This window comes from Orcinus orca, chromosome 4 (genome assembly GCF_937001465.1).
Source record: "Orcinus orca chromosome 4, mOrcOrc1.1, whole genome shotgun sequence".
Classification (NCBI taxonomy): Eukaryota; Metazoa; Chordata; class Mammalia; order Artiodactyla; family Delphinidae; genus Orcinus; species Orcinus orca.
Genome location: NC_064562.1, coordinates 114,028,366 through 114,043,086, shown reverse-complemented (window position 1 = coordinate 114,043,086; position 14,721 = coordinate 114,028,366). Strand labels below are relative to the sequence as shown.

At 39.1% G+C, this 14,721-nt stretch overlaps 1 protein-coding gene across 3 annotated transcripts in view; it reads right to left on the bottom strand.

Annotated features, from left to right (window-relative positions):
- Window positions 1-5,046: 5,046 nt before the first annotated feature.
- Window positions 5,047-14,721, bottom strand: part of RAB28 (RAB28, member RAS oncogene family) — a 94,293-nt gene continuing 84,618 nt past the window's right edge. Inside the window, exons 7-8 of one of the 3 annotated variants that reach the window (XR_004478520.2) lie at window positions 9,822-9,898; window positions 5,047-5,995 (exon numbers count right to left, since the gene is read on the bottom strand). Coding sequence is in view for 2 of the 3 variants with exons in the window: in XM_004282538.3 (XP_004282586.1) it covers window positions 5,903-5,995 (93 nt within the window). In the remaining variant the exon portion in view is untranslated. Of the gene's footprint in view, window positions 5,996-7,246; window positions 7,342-9,821; window positions 9,899-14,721 lie in introns of all 3 variants that reach the window. The other 2 variants (XM_004282539.2, XM_004282538.3) reach the window with 2 other exon arrangements.

Genomic DNA, 14,721 nt, shown 5'->3' with positions numbered 1-14,721 from the left:
TCTCCAGAAGAGTTTGACAAGCAATTTTCTCTCCTAATTTCATCAGCTTTACATCCAGACGCTGAGGTTGTGATCTAAAGCGCTGAATTCATCCCATCAATAGGGTTGCCATTCATATCACAGGTCTTATAGATTCAATCACCCATTTTCCAGGATAATTAAGTGACCGGCTCTAACAAAACAGTGTGACAATTTTCTAGAAGAGGGAAATAAACCAATGTGAGAAAGGAACGTGTTTTTTTTTTTTATCTAATTGGCACAACGATTCTAATATAGGGCTTAGCAGTAGCCTTATCCATACAGATTTTATTTGGCCAATATAACTTTAAAACTTGGATTGGAATGGCTTTAGACAGGCACATGCTCTCCAAATCACTGCCCACCCCCTACTGTCTTATGCTCTTTAACTGCTTTGTAGTCATTCATTTACCTACCTAGCCCCTGATGCCATATGAGTTTGCAACCCTGCAACATGACCCAACACTTCATAAAGCATAAAGCAGGGGTTTGCAAGGTTCTTTCTTGGGCTGGATCAAAATCTTCTTTCTATAGCTTCTATCTATCCCTCCTATTTCTGGAGTTCTATAGGTTCTATATTGGAAGTTACCTTTTTCTAAAGCGTGGTCTTTCACCTATTTGGAGATGACCAACAGAGTATCTCTCAGGCCCTCCCTTTTCCATCTTAAGCATACTGCCTTCCTTCAACTATTTCTTATGACACTGGATCCCCTCACCATAATCAGAACGTGCCCTCTTAAAGAGGGGCACCCATAAGAGGAAAGATAATGCAGGCATGGTCTAATCTCTTCTAATTCAAAGTGTAATCCAAAAGCCAGCAGCATTAGTATCACTTGGTAGCTTGTTATAAATGCAGAGCCTCAGGCTTTCCTGGTGGCGCAGTGGTTGAGAGTCCCCCTGCCGATGCAGGGTACACGGGTTCGTGCCCCGGTCCGGGAAGATCCCACATGCTGCGGAGCGGCTGGGCCCGTGAGCCATGGCCGCTGAGCCTGCGCGTCCGGAGCCTGTGCTCCGCAACGGGAGAGGCCACAACAGTGAGAGGCCCGCGTACCGCCAAAAAATAAATAAATAAATAAAATAAATGCAGAGCCTCAAACCCCACCCTAGAGCTACTAAATCAAGATTCTCCAGGTGATTCCTATACACAAAACAACTCAGAGAACAGAGACTCTTTTGGTATTAACATAGCCTAAGATTACGAGTCAGTCTTTTAAGAGGCAATTATATTGTTGACCCTGATTCCTGTTATCTGAAATCCCTGTTTTTTCACTCACTGCTAAGCCACATCTTCCTATACAATATTAGGGTTTTATTGAAGCATTTAACAGTCTGATTACAGAGTCTGGTAACTCTGTTTGATGAGTTATACATGTACCTAGACTAAGATTTTAAGGATAAAACACAGATCACATTCATCTCTTTGATGCCAAGCAAAGGTCCTGATACATGACAGTTGCTTATGTAAGAAATAACAAAAAAATAAACTAACACTTGCCAAAATGATAAAGGAAACTGAGTCACGCTGTTAAAACGATTCGTGGCATGGCGTGATCTGGGGCTCAGTGTCGGAGACTGGGATTCTCCCCACTTCTCACCTCTGCTCCCTCGGGGTCAGCTCTGTACTTGGGCAGGGTCGCCCTTTGTGTCCTCAAGACGGCTGCCAGTGTTGCTCAGAGCTACAGCCTTCTCAACCTAGTTCAGCGGGCAAAGAGTCATTTGGAAACTTGAGGGGGTGGGAGCTTTCTTCTTTTCTCTTTTCTTTTTCAGAAACCTCAGCAAATGTACCCTCCAGTTTCATTAGCTCGGATGGAATTAACCACTCATTTCTAAGCCAATCCCTGAGGCCAAGAGGAATTAATATCCTAATAGGTTTAAGCCAATGAGAATCTACCCCTAGAGCCGTGAGAGGCTGAAAATGGAGGAGGGCTCCATCAGGAAATCAGGAAACTGTTGCTGGGAGAAGTGGTGACATGATGTTGGAGAGGAGGCCGACAGATGTCTGCCACAATGCTCAATAGGTCTGCCTTTCCATTTCCTCTGAATCTTGCGACTGTTTTTCAGGATGTCCAACATTATAGCAATCACCAGAATGGGTTATGGCCAGAAAACTTTTCTATTTTTAAACGGCACACAAATTATTATGCCCCATCACATTGTTTCAGTGATCGACTTTAAAGGGCCCTGGCTTACCTCCTCCTGGAATAATAAAGCAGTCACAGGAGGAGTTCTTTGGGCCACTCCAAAAACCACTCCAGAGTGGTTTGCCACACATAATAGAGGGTGCATTTGAAAGGCAGCATCCAATGACCAGTTCTGGCTGAAAACTTTTGTGTTTTCAAAAGTTCAATAAGCAGAAGTGACCACAATGTGTTTGAAACTTTATAGCATGCGTCTTCAGGAGACAAAGTGCCTAAAACTAGATGGAAAGACTTGTAATTTTTTAAATTAAAAACTGTAGACAGGAGAGGTAACAGTCAAAGTAAAATAAGCATGAATCCTACGTTTTTGTTTCAAAAATAAAACCTGAGGTATGGGGAAAATTGTAATATGGAATTCAGAAATCTGCTTTGGCCATATGCTCTATTGCATGTTCACTGTGCTTGCTTTCCTTGAGCCAAAGGCTCTCAATGACTGGTCAAGCTTAGAGGGGAGAGACATAAAACCAATGAGACCAAAGGCAGGGGAGGTATTTTTCTGTCCTTACCTCAGCGATCAGAGGGCAAATTTACAACCACTAGCCTCTCTGGACACACAGCTTGCTGGTCTAGATGGTCGGTGTGAGAAAGTGGTGATGGCCAGCACTGGCCATCACCACTTCTCAAAAGAACAACATAACACCCAGGCCTGGTCAACCCCCAGGAAGGTCAGTTGTGATCTTCACAAATGGAAGGCAACCTAATTCGGTACCCAGCCTAGGCCATCCCATCTCAGAAATGGTTTGTGTGGACCCTGGCTTTACCACTTACTCGAAGAGGGACTTGGTGTAATCACTCACTGCCCACTTCGATGTCCTCATGTGCATGACAGGAACAATGATAACCTTCTCATAGATCGGGGTGAAAATACAATAGCTCATGTGATAAGGGCCTGGAAATGTCCCGGACAGAGCAAGCTCACAAAGGCCATTCTCTTGCCTGCCCCGTTCAGGCCCATTCGGTGCTCTGACTTTATAAACACATAACTAAAGTATTTTGGTCTGATCATAGACCCTATATAATTTCTCTCAGCCTTCTCCAGATGCCTGTACAATCATATATATGTGTTAAGTTATACCTTTTAGTACTGCAATAATTGGGACTGAAAAAAAAGAACTTTTGAAAACTCTTCAAATTTTCACATACATATATAAATGACATGAAATGATCAAAAGGGCATGGCCTCACCCCTTACTGAATGTAAAGCCTTGGGTAAGTTTAGTTCAGTAGTAGACTTCAATCAGTCACAGCTTTAAAACAGCAGCAACAATAACAAACATCTCTCCCACTAGACTGTAGGGTCCCTGAGGGTTGAAATCTTTTACTCAACTTTATATTCTGCTAAAGGCCCTAGCAGACTGACCAGCATATATTAGAAAGATGTTGAAAGGAAGGATAAACTGAACTATCTTGAAGGGCATGCCACCTTGAAAGGCTTAAAAAGGCTGCTTAGTTGCTATAAAATGAAAAATACAGAAATCAAAGTAATGAAAGACTGGACTCAATGTCTAACAAGTACAGCAGTCACGATTTTTTTTTTTTTCAGTACGCGGGCCTCTCACTGCTGTGGCCTCTCCTGTTGCGGAGCACAGGCTCCGGACGCGCAGGCTTAGCGGCCATGGCTCACGGGCATAGCCGCTCCGCGGCATGTGGGATCTTCCCATACCGGGGCACGAACCCGTGTCCCCTGCATCGGCAGGCGGACTCTCAACCACTGCGCCACCAGGGAAGCCCCACAATTTTTAAATTTCAAACCACTCTTGAAAAAGTGTCACCCTGGCTGAGGGACAGAAGATCTCCTATGGGGTCTACCTCTGTGATTCCATGACCTCTTGCAAGTTCCTTTTTTTCTTTTTTCTTTTTTTAATATGATTATACCAGAGCAGCTCACGGCCCTGCCTGCCCCTGCCCAGGTCCTGGGACAGCAGGGAGAGCCAGAAGCAGTCCTGCTCACCCAGCACCAGAACCACCAGGGGCTTTCCCACCTCTGGCAAGTTCCTTTTTCCCTCCAGACTTCGGTTTCCTTAGCCACACAAGATGTGAAATAACAAGTTTTCTAAAATCCCTTATGGCTGTAAGATTAAATGTCCAAAATTTCTACACACACCTCTGGCAAGTCTCCTATGAGGAACGCACCCTGATAGGTACTCCTGAAGGACATGAGAAAATAGAGACCCAGGACTGTCCTTCAATAAGCTCATGGTCTATGAACAATGAAACACAAAGACACAAATAACTGTGATGCAAGGCTGGAAGGTGTAATGGCCATCCAAGAGGTGCTCACGTGGAATTTGCAGCTCTGGAGACAGGAGTGGTTTTGCAGAGGAGAAGCATTCATCCCGTTTCGATGTGGCCAATACAGAGCACCCATATGCCAGCCTGGCACTGTGCCTGCACACAAAAAATGCAACACAACTGTTACCAAGACAGAGAGAGCCCTGCCCTCATGGTGTCTAAAGGCTGACTGAAAGAAGGCAGACATTTAGAGAGGGGGAAGGAATTCCAGGCAGAGGGACCTGTGCAGCAAAGACAGGAAGGCAGAGCATCAGAAAGCATCAGTCACACAGGAGTGAGCCGTGGCTCCACTGGCACAGAGGCAGGCAGTACACAGAAGAGCAGCATGAGAAAGGGTAGGCGGGTAGGATGCAGCTGATATGGAGCTCCTGAAATGCCAGGCTATGGGGTCTGATTTTAACTAGTCCAACAAATACCCTAACAACTCTACGTGACTGAATGTTTATTAAACTTCACATGATCACTGATTTGTATCCAAAAACACTTTGTTTTTCTGTAACTAAAGGGAAGATGGCTGAAAGAAAATTCTCCCCCCAAAGTAATTTAAATAAATTTATTTGCAGGAGAAAAACATCTGAACATCAGGTACAGTCTGATCCACGATGATCCAACAATAGTCATAATTCATTCTGGAAGTACTCTTACACTGTTGGCAGGAGAAAGTCCACATGGAGCATCAGCTGAACATTTATCAGAATTCACAAAGCCATCTAACCTGAGTATTACACAACACGTAATGATCATGATACAATAATAAAAATACAATATCCAATACTCACTACTTTGTGAGCTACAGCTAAAATATAAAGTATTTAGGCTCTTTTTAAAAAAATGAAAAAAATATTTCTATTATAGCTTTATTTCAAGCATTTTCAGTTAGATACAGCTTTATATATTTTCACTCACAATAGACAGCAAAAGAATGCCTTCTTAAGTATCTGTAGATAAAATATATTACTCGTTTAAATGTTTGTACTCTGAAACATACTTCGCCAGGTATGAGTTCAGATAAGAGTATGAAACTGTGCTGTGGCAAAATCCTGGCTGATGATCAAGACTTAGATAGTTTTCATATTTGTTTAAAACAACTTACATCAGGGAAAAAAGAAGTGAGGACATAAAGAGAACCAACATTATTCTTTTTCAATGAAGCAGTCTAATTCCAGAGAACGGGCTTTCCATTTTGAATTCAAAGTGTGTGGTCCCAAAGTTGAATTTTTTCCAGTCCAAGGAGCTGCCTGCGGCTGAGGCAACAGGCAATGATGAAGCGAGTTGAGAGGAAAGCGTTAACTGAACTACAGAGATGGTCACTGATAAAACAAGTTTCTACAGGTCCTTGAGCCCACACAGAGGCGAAGGGGAGCCAGAACTATCAATACAGAAGAAAAATGTGCTCACTGAACTGCACACACAGAGCTTCTAGGAGGGTTAACAGTTCTTGACATAGGTTCCTGGTTGTAGTTTACAATATCTGCCTTCACCACCCTCTGTCATAAAAGAAAACAAAGTTATTATCAGGACATCAGAACATTTAGAAAGAGCTCCTTAAAGTATATTTTTATTTTCTGAACTTTGGTGAACTCCTGATGATAGACATCATAAATGAAGCAGGAGCTGATATTAAAAGAACCAGCCAGGACCAACTAAGGTCAAGCTGGGATATATTTTGGTGGCGGGTGAGGGAGTAGCGGGGCAGGGGTAATTCTGTTAAGGATGTAATAGCATTTCTTTTACTGAGTCTTCTCTGGTTTTATGACAATAATAACTTGAGGTTACCAAAAGTCTAATAAAAAATTGGCAAATCAATATGAAAAATTAAGCCCTGGTTATAATTTAAAGTAAAGGAATTAAAATTAATCATTTATATATCTTAATAGATAAGATCTCACCATTTCAAAGAATATCATTATTTATTAATATTTCCATAAATTATTATATCCAGTCATAACTTTTTAAAGAATGTTTATCAATTTGTGAGTTAGTGAAGAGATATGTCAGAGAAGTTACATATAAAGAAGAAATGTTTTAAGCAACCCAATTTTTAAAACTGTTCTCCCAAATTCCTAACTTACTTCCAAATAGCTCACTATTGGTTATGCATAATGACTCTAACAAAATATAGAATAATGAGAAAGTTAGAAAATTACCTCATATTCATGTTTTTAAAATAATTTAAACCAAAAGACACTTTTAACTCTTCCTTCCTTCCCTCTAACACACACTTCAAGGAATATCTTAAACAATGAATTTAGCAATATGCCCTAACATTCATCTCTAAGTAATTATTTAAAGTAAAACACATCCTTTACTGTTTTCAACTCTTTTACTAACTGTGCACACACAAGCAGACAAAGAAGGGTAACTCAAGGCAAATTTTAAAAATACTCTTTCAATTACCAGGCTATTTCAGGAAAAAATGGTAAGGAATGAATAATGAAATAACTACCTCAATTCTCCACTTCACTGCACATGTAATAAACACAACCATAAAGACAAATACGTTTGAAAGTAACTGAAATATTATTTTAATTTTTTCCCAATTCCTTGTGTAAGTCATAAGTCTCCCAGCAAAGGATCAATTTTTCAAAGTTCTAAACCAGGACTTATGCAATATTAATTCCCAGTAATGTACAATAATCATTTGAACTTCTCTATTCATAAAGAATAAAGAACAAGACAGCATTCACTAGTTCTCCCCACCCTCCTCCCCCAAACTGCAACAGTTTATCAATTAATACCTGCACTACTGTACTGAACAGATTCTACTCTGAGCAGAGTTGGTATGTTGATTATCTTCTTCCGGGTACTTCACTATTTCTGCCCTGACAATATGCTGTCAATTCCATTCAACATAAGATGCAGAAGAAAGAGGAAAAAAAGAAAGAAAAATGGAAAGTTTACTCAATGACTGAAAATAGAAGGGAACAAACACCAAAGGAGAAAAAGAAATACACACATAAATTTAAACATGTCACAAAAGAAATAGCAAAATATATGCATATAAAAGTAAAGAAAATGAACAAAGATCCAAGAAACATTGTTCTCTACAATTCTATTTAATTACTGAAATAGACATGCCTACTGAACCTCTCAGAGAAGCTGTGGGTTCTATTTTTGATATCACAATTACACATAATATATATAACGCCCAATATTTCCGAGGGCAACTAAGAATTTGGGGGCTTTTCTATGCTAAAGTGCAGCCAAGGTACCAATTCAATTTCTTTTTACAAACATTACTGAGGATCTGCTATGTGCCAGTTGCTCTACACTAGGAACAAATGATGAATTACACAGGATTTGTTCATAAGTTGCTATGGACCTAATGGGAAGAGAACATGTACACAGCTAGTTGTCATACCAGATAAGTGCTTTACTAGTGGACTTAAAAATATGTTGTGGGAACAAAGAAGGAGTGATTCATTTTCTTTGAAGGTGGGGAGAGGATGCATAAATCAGAGGAAGCTATATGTCATTTACAATTTTTACATTTAATAATATTTATTACTTTTCAAAGACTTTCTTTTGAAGCTCATTCCCCCACCCCTCACACAACCCTAACCTCCATGTTTCCAAATTCCATACAGAAATAAATAAGTTCAAAACACACTTTTCTATCATTTTAAAAAAAATTCTGACATACAATATTTAAGCAGAACAGCTGTTGTTTTCAAATATCTAAGAGTTTCGCTAAATAAAGAATCAAAACTAGTTAGGTTTTTTGATTGCTATAACCCTTAAGATGAAAAGACCACACATGACAAATATGACAGAGATAACACGCTCCCCCAATTTTTTGGACTTGAAACTATCCTCGCTTTTAATGAGTTCAAATATTTATTTCAGAAATATCTTCCTTCATAATAGCATCTATTAATTCGCACATACAGAAAAAAACATGTTAATCAGGTTGCTGCTTGTGATAATGTTTATAAAGACAGGATAAACAACTGAGAGTGAATGAACAGGACACTACGGTATATTAGCCTTGGATGGGCTCTGCTTCAGTTCTCTAGCAGGCAGTATTAACTTCTGGATAAGACTCATGATTTACTAGGCACTCAGCCTGATGCTATCAACAGAAGCATTACCAACTGCCACATGACGTATGAGGGGGGGTACATCAGTGAAATGCTGAACACCAGCATCTGGCCTCCCCAAAACTAATTGTTTCACACCAAACTATGGGTTACAATAAAGAGAAGGGATTTTCATAATCAGTAAGCAACTCATTAATCCTCCAAAATGATGGTTTAAACCCTATCCTATAAACACAACCAGGTTACTGACCTGTGGTCAAGACATTCTGGTCAACGTTATTGACTAACATAAATGACTTGGATTTTCACCATTAATTCTCATCAAATTAATGAAGAACTAACAAGGCAACATCTTTCTTGGGGGCCTTGGCTGTTTGACATAAAGCTTTGCACAAAGTTCCTGAACTGGAAGCCAGAACCAAAGCTCTGCATATTCAGAGCTTTGCTTTCTATGAGTAAAAAAAAGCATAATTTCCATGTCATAAACTTCATGATAGGTGATTTCACAGTAGTCGGCTTGTTTACAAGTCATTCATTCACTGACATTTTCAGAGAAAATGTTTCCTACAAAATACCCACCTTTATTTTTGGAGCCACAAAGTACACTCAATTACTCTCTGCTATTAGTCAGTTGAGTGAAAATAATGCAGTGGCCCTAAGAGGAAGGGAGCTGTGTGGTTGAACACCAGCTTAACCCTTGTTTTGTCAAAGAGTTGTGAGCGGATACTGGAAATGGTAGCTCTCCATAAGGGTAAGAAAGCAAGCAACCTAGGAGTTGAGGTAAGGTATAAGCAGTAGAGACTGACTCTTCGGAAGACACTAAAGATAAATTTGGTCAATTCTACAACTGTGTTTTAGTCCAGATAGTAGTAACAAATTTACCTTTGCAAAAGTCATAGTTTATCATGCTCAGGATATGGAGTAAACATACTTTGACAGCTGAAACACCTGTCACTATCACTCATTCAAAGCAAACCACTATTCTAGGTATTGGAAATATTCATATAAATAATACATGATCTCTGTTTTTTGAGACACATAAGGGTCTAGCATGGAAAACAGATGTGTAAACTATTAAAGAATATTAAATAAATTAAAGAATACTATGATTGATACAAATTCAGAGTGCAGAGATTATAGGTTACCATTTAAAAGCATGGATATAATATTTTGAAAAGCATGATACTTTACACACAGTGGGAGCTTTTTTTTCTGTATAATGTGCCATTATAGGCTGCCAGTAACATTCACAACTTTGGGCAAGTTACTTCACCTCTTTGGTCTTCACCATCTCCTAATCTGTAAAACGCAAGGTTTATCTACATGGTTTTATCCCATCTGGTTTTGAAACTGTATGAAAAAATAAATTTTAAAAGTAAATAGTGAAAGAAAAAAATGGAATATGATCTATAGGTCTTAGCAATATTTTATTGGAACTGTCTCCTCAGGCAAGGGAAGTAAAAGCAAAATAAATAAATGGAACCTACTCAAACTTAAAAGCTTATGCAGAGAAGCACAGGGAGATCAGCACGGTGCTTTGTGACCACCTAGAGGGGTGGGATAGGGAGGGTGGGAGGGAGACGCAAGAGGGAGGGGATATGCGGATATATGTATACGTATAACTGATTCACTTTGTTGTACAGCAGAAATTAACACTACATTGTAAAGCAATTATACTCCAATAAAGATGTTAAAAAAAGGAAAAAAAAGCTTATGCAGAGAGAAGGAAAGCATCAAAAAAAGGCCACATTAAATAAGCATTAAATAATGAAAAGGCCGCCTAATGAATGGGAGAAAATATTTGCAAATGATATATCTGATAAAGAGTTAATATCCAAAATATAGAAAAAGCTCATACAACTCAATATAAAAAAAAACAAAACAACAACAACAACAAAAAAAAACAGATTTAAAAATGTTCAGAGGACCTGAATAGACATTTTTCCACACAAAACATACAGATGGCCAAGACACATGAAAATATGTTCAACAATGCTAATCATCAAGAAAATGCAAACCAGAACCTCAATGAGATTATCACCTCACACCTGTCAGAATGACTACTGTCAAAAGGACAAGAAATAGCAAGTTGGCAAGAATGTGTAAAAAAGAGAACCCTAGTATACTGTTGGTGGGAATGCAAATTGGTGCAGCCACGATGGAAAACACTATGGAGGTTCCCCAAAAAACTAAAAATAGAAATACCATATGATCCAGTAATTCCATTCTTGGGTATATATCTGTAGAAAATGAAGACATTATTTGAAAAGATATATGCACCCCAATGTTCATAGCAGCATTATTTATAATAACCAAGACATGGAAGTCATGTAAGTGTCCATCAACACATGAATGGATAAAGAAGATGTGCCACACACAAACACACACACATACAGACACACAATGGAATATTACTCAGCCATAAAGAGAATGCAATTTTGCCATCTGCAACAACATGGATGGACTTGGAGGCTATTATGTTTGGTGAAATAAGTCAGATAGAGAAAAACAAATATTATGTGCTTTCACTTATTTGTGGAATCTAAAAAATAAAACAAACAAACTAATATAACAAAACGGAAATAGACTCACAGATGATGGAGAACAAACTAGTGGTTACCAGTGGGGAGAGAGAAGAGGGAAGGGGCAGGATAGGGGAAGGGGACTAAGAGGTACAAACTCCTAGGTAAAAAATAAATAAAATACAAGGATGTAATGTACAGCACAGGAAATACAGCCAATATTTTTAAATAACTTTATATGGAGTGTAATCTGTAAAAATATCAAATCACTATGTTGTACACCTGAAACCAATATAATATTTTAAGTCAACTATAATTCAATAAAAAAGAAAAGAAACTAATGCATACCTAGTTCAAACCAAACGAAGTCATAGTTTATTAACTGGCCAGTGAAAATGCCACTAATTGGGAATTGTAAAAAATGCATCTAGAGCATACTTAACATATTTGTCTGCCTTCATGTATTCTGGGAGTCCTTGAGGACAAGGACTTTAACTTATTCATCTTTGTATCCCAGATTCTAGTGTTCTGGCAAAAAGTAGACTCTCAAAAAGTGTTTGCTGTATTAATAAGCTGCATTCCCTTTCTTTTCTCCCTCTTCCCTTCCTTGAAAAGCTTGTAAAGTGTGTTGATAACTCATTTTATATGACTCCCAAACAGGAATAATCTAGGTTAGAAGTAAAATAGCAGAATCTCTTTAAATAATCAGTGAATGGAACTAAGACTAAAACCTTATTATAAATATTTGTCACAAATGAAATTACTATAGTGTCAACTTGTGTGTAACTGGTGAGTCTATAGTCTAGCTCCTTCTGTATAAAATAATACAAAACACTTTATCACTTTGTGACACCGAATTCCCTCAGGAATCTTTCAAATGACATAAAAACTACAGAAAACAGGTGCATAAGCTCTCTCTCTCCCTCCCTCCCTTTCCTCCCTACTCCCCCACTCTCTATAGATACAAAATCTGAACTTCTTTGGTTTTAAATGAACTTTCAGAAGACATCAAATGGCCAACAGGTACATGAAAAGATGCTCAACATCACTAATCATCAAATTAAAACTACAATGAGATAGCACCTCACACCTGTTAGAATGGCTGTCATCAAGAATGTAAGAGGGGGCTTCCCTGGTGGCACAGTGGTTGAGAGTCCACCTGCCGATGCAGGGGACATGGGTTCGTGTCCCGGTCCAGGAAGATCCCACATGCCGCGGAGCGGCTGGGCCCGTGAGCCATGGCCGCTGAGCCTGTGTGTCAGGAGCCTGTGCTCCGCAACGGGAGAGGCCACAACAGTGAAAGGCCCGCATACCGCAAAAAAAAAAAAAAAAAAAAAGAAAGAATATAAGAGAGAAGTGCTGGTGAGGATGTGGAGAAAAGGAAACCCTTATGCACTATGGGTGGGAATGTAAATTGGTGCAGCTACTGGAAAACAATATGGAGTTTCCTCAAAAAGTTAAGAATAGAACTACCATACCATCCAGCAGTTCCACCTCTGGGTATTTACCCGAAGAAAATGAAACAATAACTCAAAAAGGTATATGCACCCCCATGTTCATTATAGTGTTATTTATAATAAGCAAAATATGGAAACAACTTAAGTGTCCATTGATAGGTGAATAAAGAAAATGTGGTGTGTGTGTGTGTGTATATATATATATATATATATATATATATATATATATATATACACACACACACAATGTAATATTATTCAGCCAGGAGAAAGGAGGACTCTCGTTTGTGAAAACATGAAGAGACTTTGAGCATATTGTGCAAAATGAGATAAGTCAGACAGAGAAAGACAAGTACTGTAGGATATTACTCATATGTGGAATTTTAAAAAGCCAAACTTGTAAAAACAAAGAATAAAATGGTGGTTTCCAGGAGATGGGGGGGACAAGAAAGATGTTGTCCTGTCAAATGTTGTGTCAAATACATTTCAATTAAAAAAAAACTGTGCTTAACACAGCTTGCAAGTATGTTCTTAGAAACATCTTTTAAAAATAATGAACTTTTAAAAATATTAAAAATAAATAAATAAAATTTAAAAAAATGAACTTTCAAAAATGTTTCCACTGTGAAATAAATAATTTAACTGGCAAAAACACCAAATTCATTGATCTCAGGAATGGAGAATGAGGTTTTCCTATACAAAGGATTCTGACAAACACAATAAAGGAGGGCTCTAGCAGCTGACTTCATCTTCAAATGAATGAATTCAAAGTCAACACCAACAAACTGAAGACAGAATTAAACTTCATAGCATAATAAAGAAGATGGAGTACACTAACAAACAAGGTGGGGTGTATAGGGAGGCTGGGGAACTATGTAGTTAACACATCTGATGCTGCTTTTGTTAAAATATGCCTAGATGTTAAGTCCATCTCTAAAGTCCAAACAGTAACTCTTTGGCTCTTGTGACTAAGAGTGAGCTACAAATATTAATAAAGTTTCCCTAGAACTCTGTCTTTCAAAAGTATCCCAGTTACTCCATCTCTCTGGAGTTGTCACTGAACCTAAGCACTGCTTTGGGGCTCAAGCGATGTACACTCCCTTCTCAGTGAAGCTTCCTGTGCCACACCAGTACACCTTCTCCTCCACGGGGGCCTCATCACTGGGTCTCCCCTGTTCTCCATTCCTCAGGTGAGAAACCTCAACGTGATCTTGGACTTCTCCCTTTTATCCAGTCATTCCACAAGTCCTATTGATTCTTCTGTGAAATGTCTCTTACATCCATTCTTTCCCTTCCACCCCAATTCTGGTCCTTATCACATGAGGACAGTAACCCAGTCTCCTTGCTTTCAATCTCTTTCACATCCATACACACACACACACACAAATCCCATTAGATTAATCCTATCTAAAAACTGCTTTCATTTATTTCCCTGCTTAAAATTATTTTCCACTGTCAATACATGAGATAAAACTTATCAACTTGGCATTCATAAATCTCCACAATCTTTTTCTCAAATTCCCTGCACACTGCAACACAAATGGTCATTTATTTTAACCAAACTACTCTTCTGTTTCCAAAATACAACCTAAGCTTTCAACTTTTTCATGCCAGCTTCTTTTTCAACTCCCTACTACAAACTACCCAGTAAATCTTCCCCTAATATGGCGGAATGGAAACATTAGGGGCACTGCTATCAGACAGGCCTGAGTTCAAATCCTGACTCCACCACTGCCTAGCTGTAGATTAACAGATCAAGTTACTTAACCTCTCCACAGCCTCAGTTTTCTACCCATAAAATGATGAAATGCCACCTGCCCCACAGAGTTATTATAAGGGTAAAATGAGATAACACAGTGCCTAGCACATATTAATTTTCTTCACTGAAAGCAGGGACCGCATCTTTTTTTTTTTTTTTTGCGGTACGCGGGCCTCTCACTGTTGTGGCCTCTCCTGTTGTGGAGCACAGGCTCCTGACGCGCAGGCTCAGCGGCCATGGCTCACAGGCCCAGCCACTCCGCAGCATGTGGGATCTTCCCGGACCGGGGCACGAACCCGTGTCCCCTGCATCGGCAGGCGAACTCTCAGCCACTGCGCCACCAGGGAAGCCCGGGACTGCATCTTAAACTCTTTTAAATCTCCTCTGAATCCACCACTAAACCACACTTATATGTCCAATAAATCATTTATGATT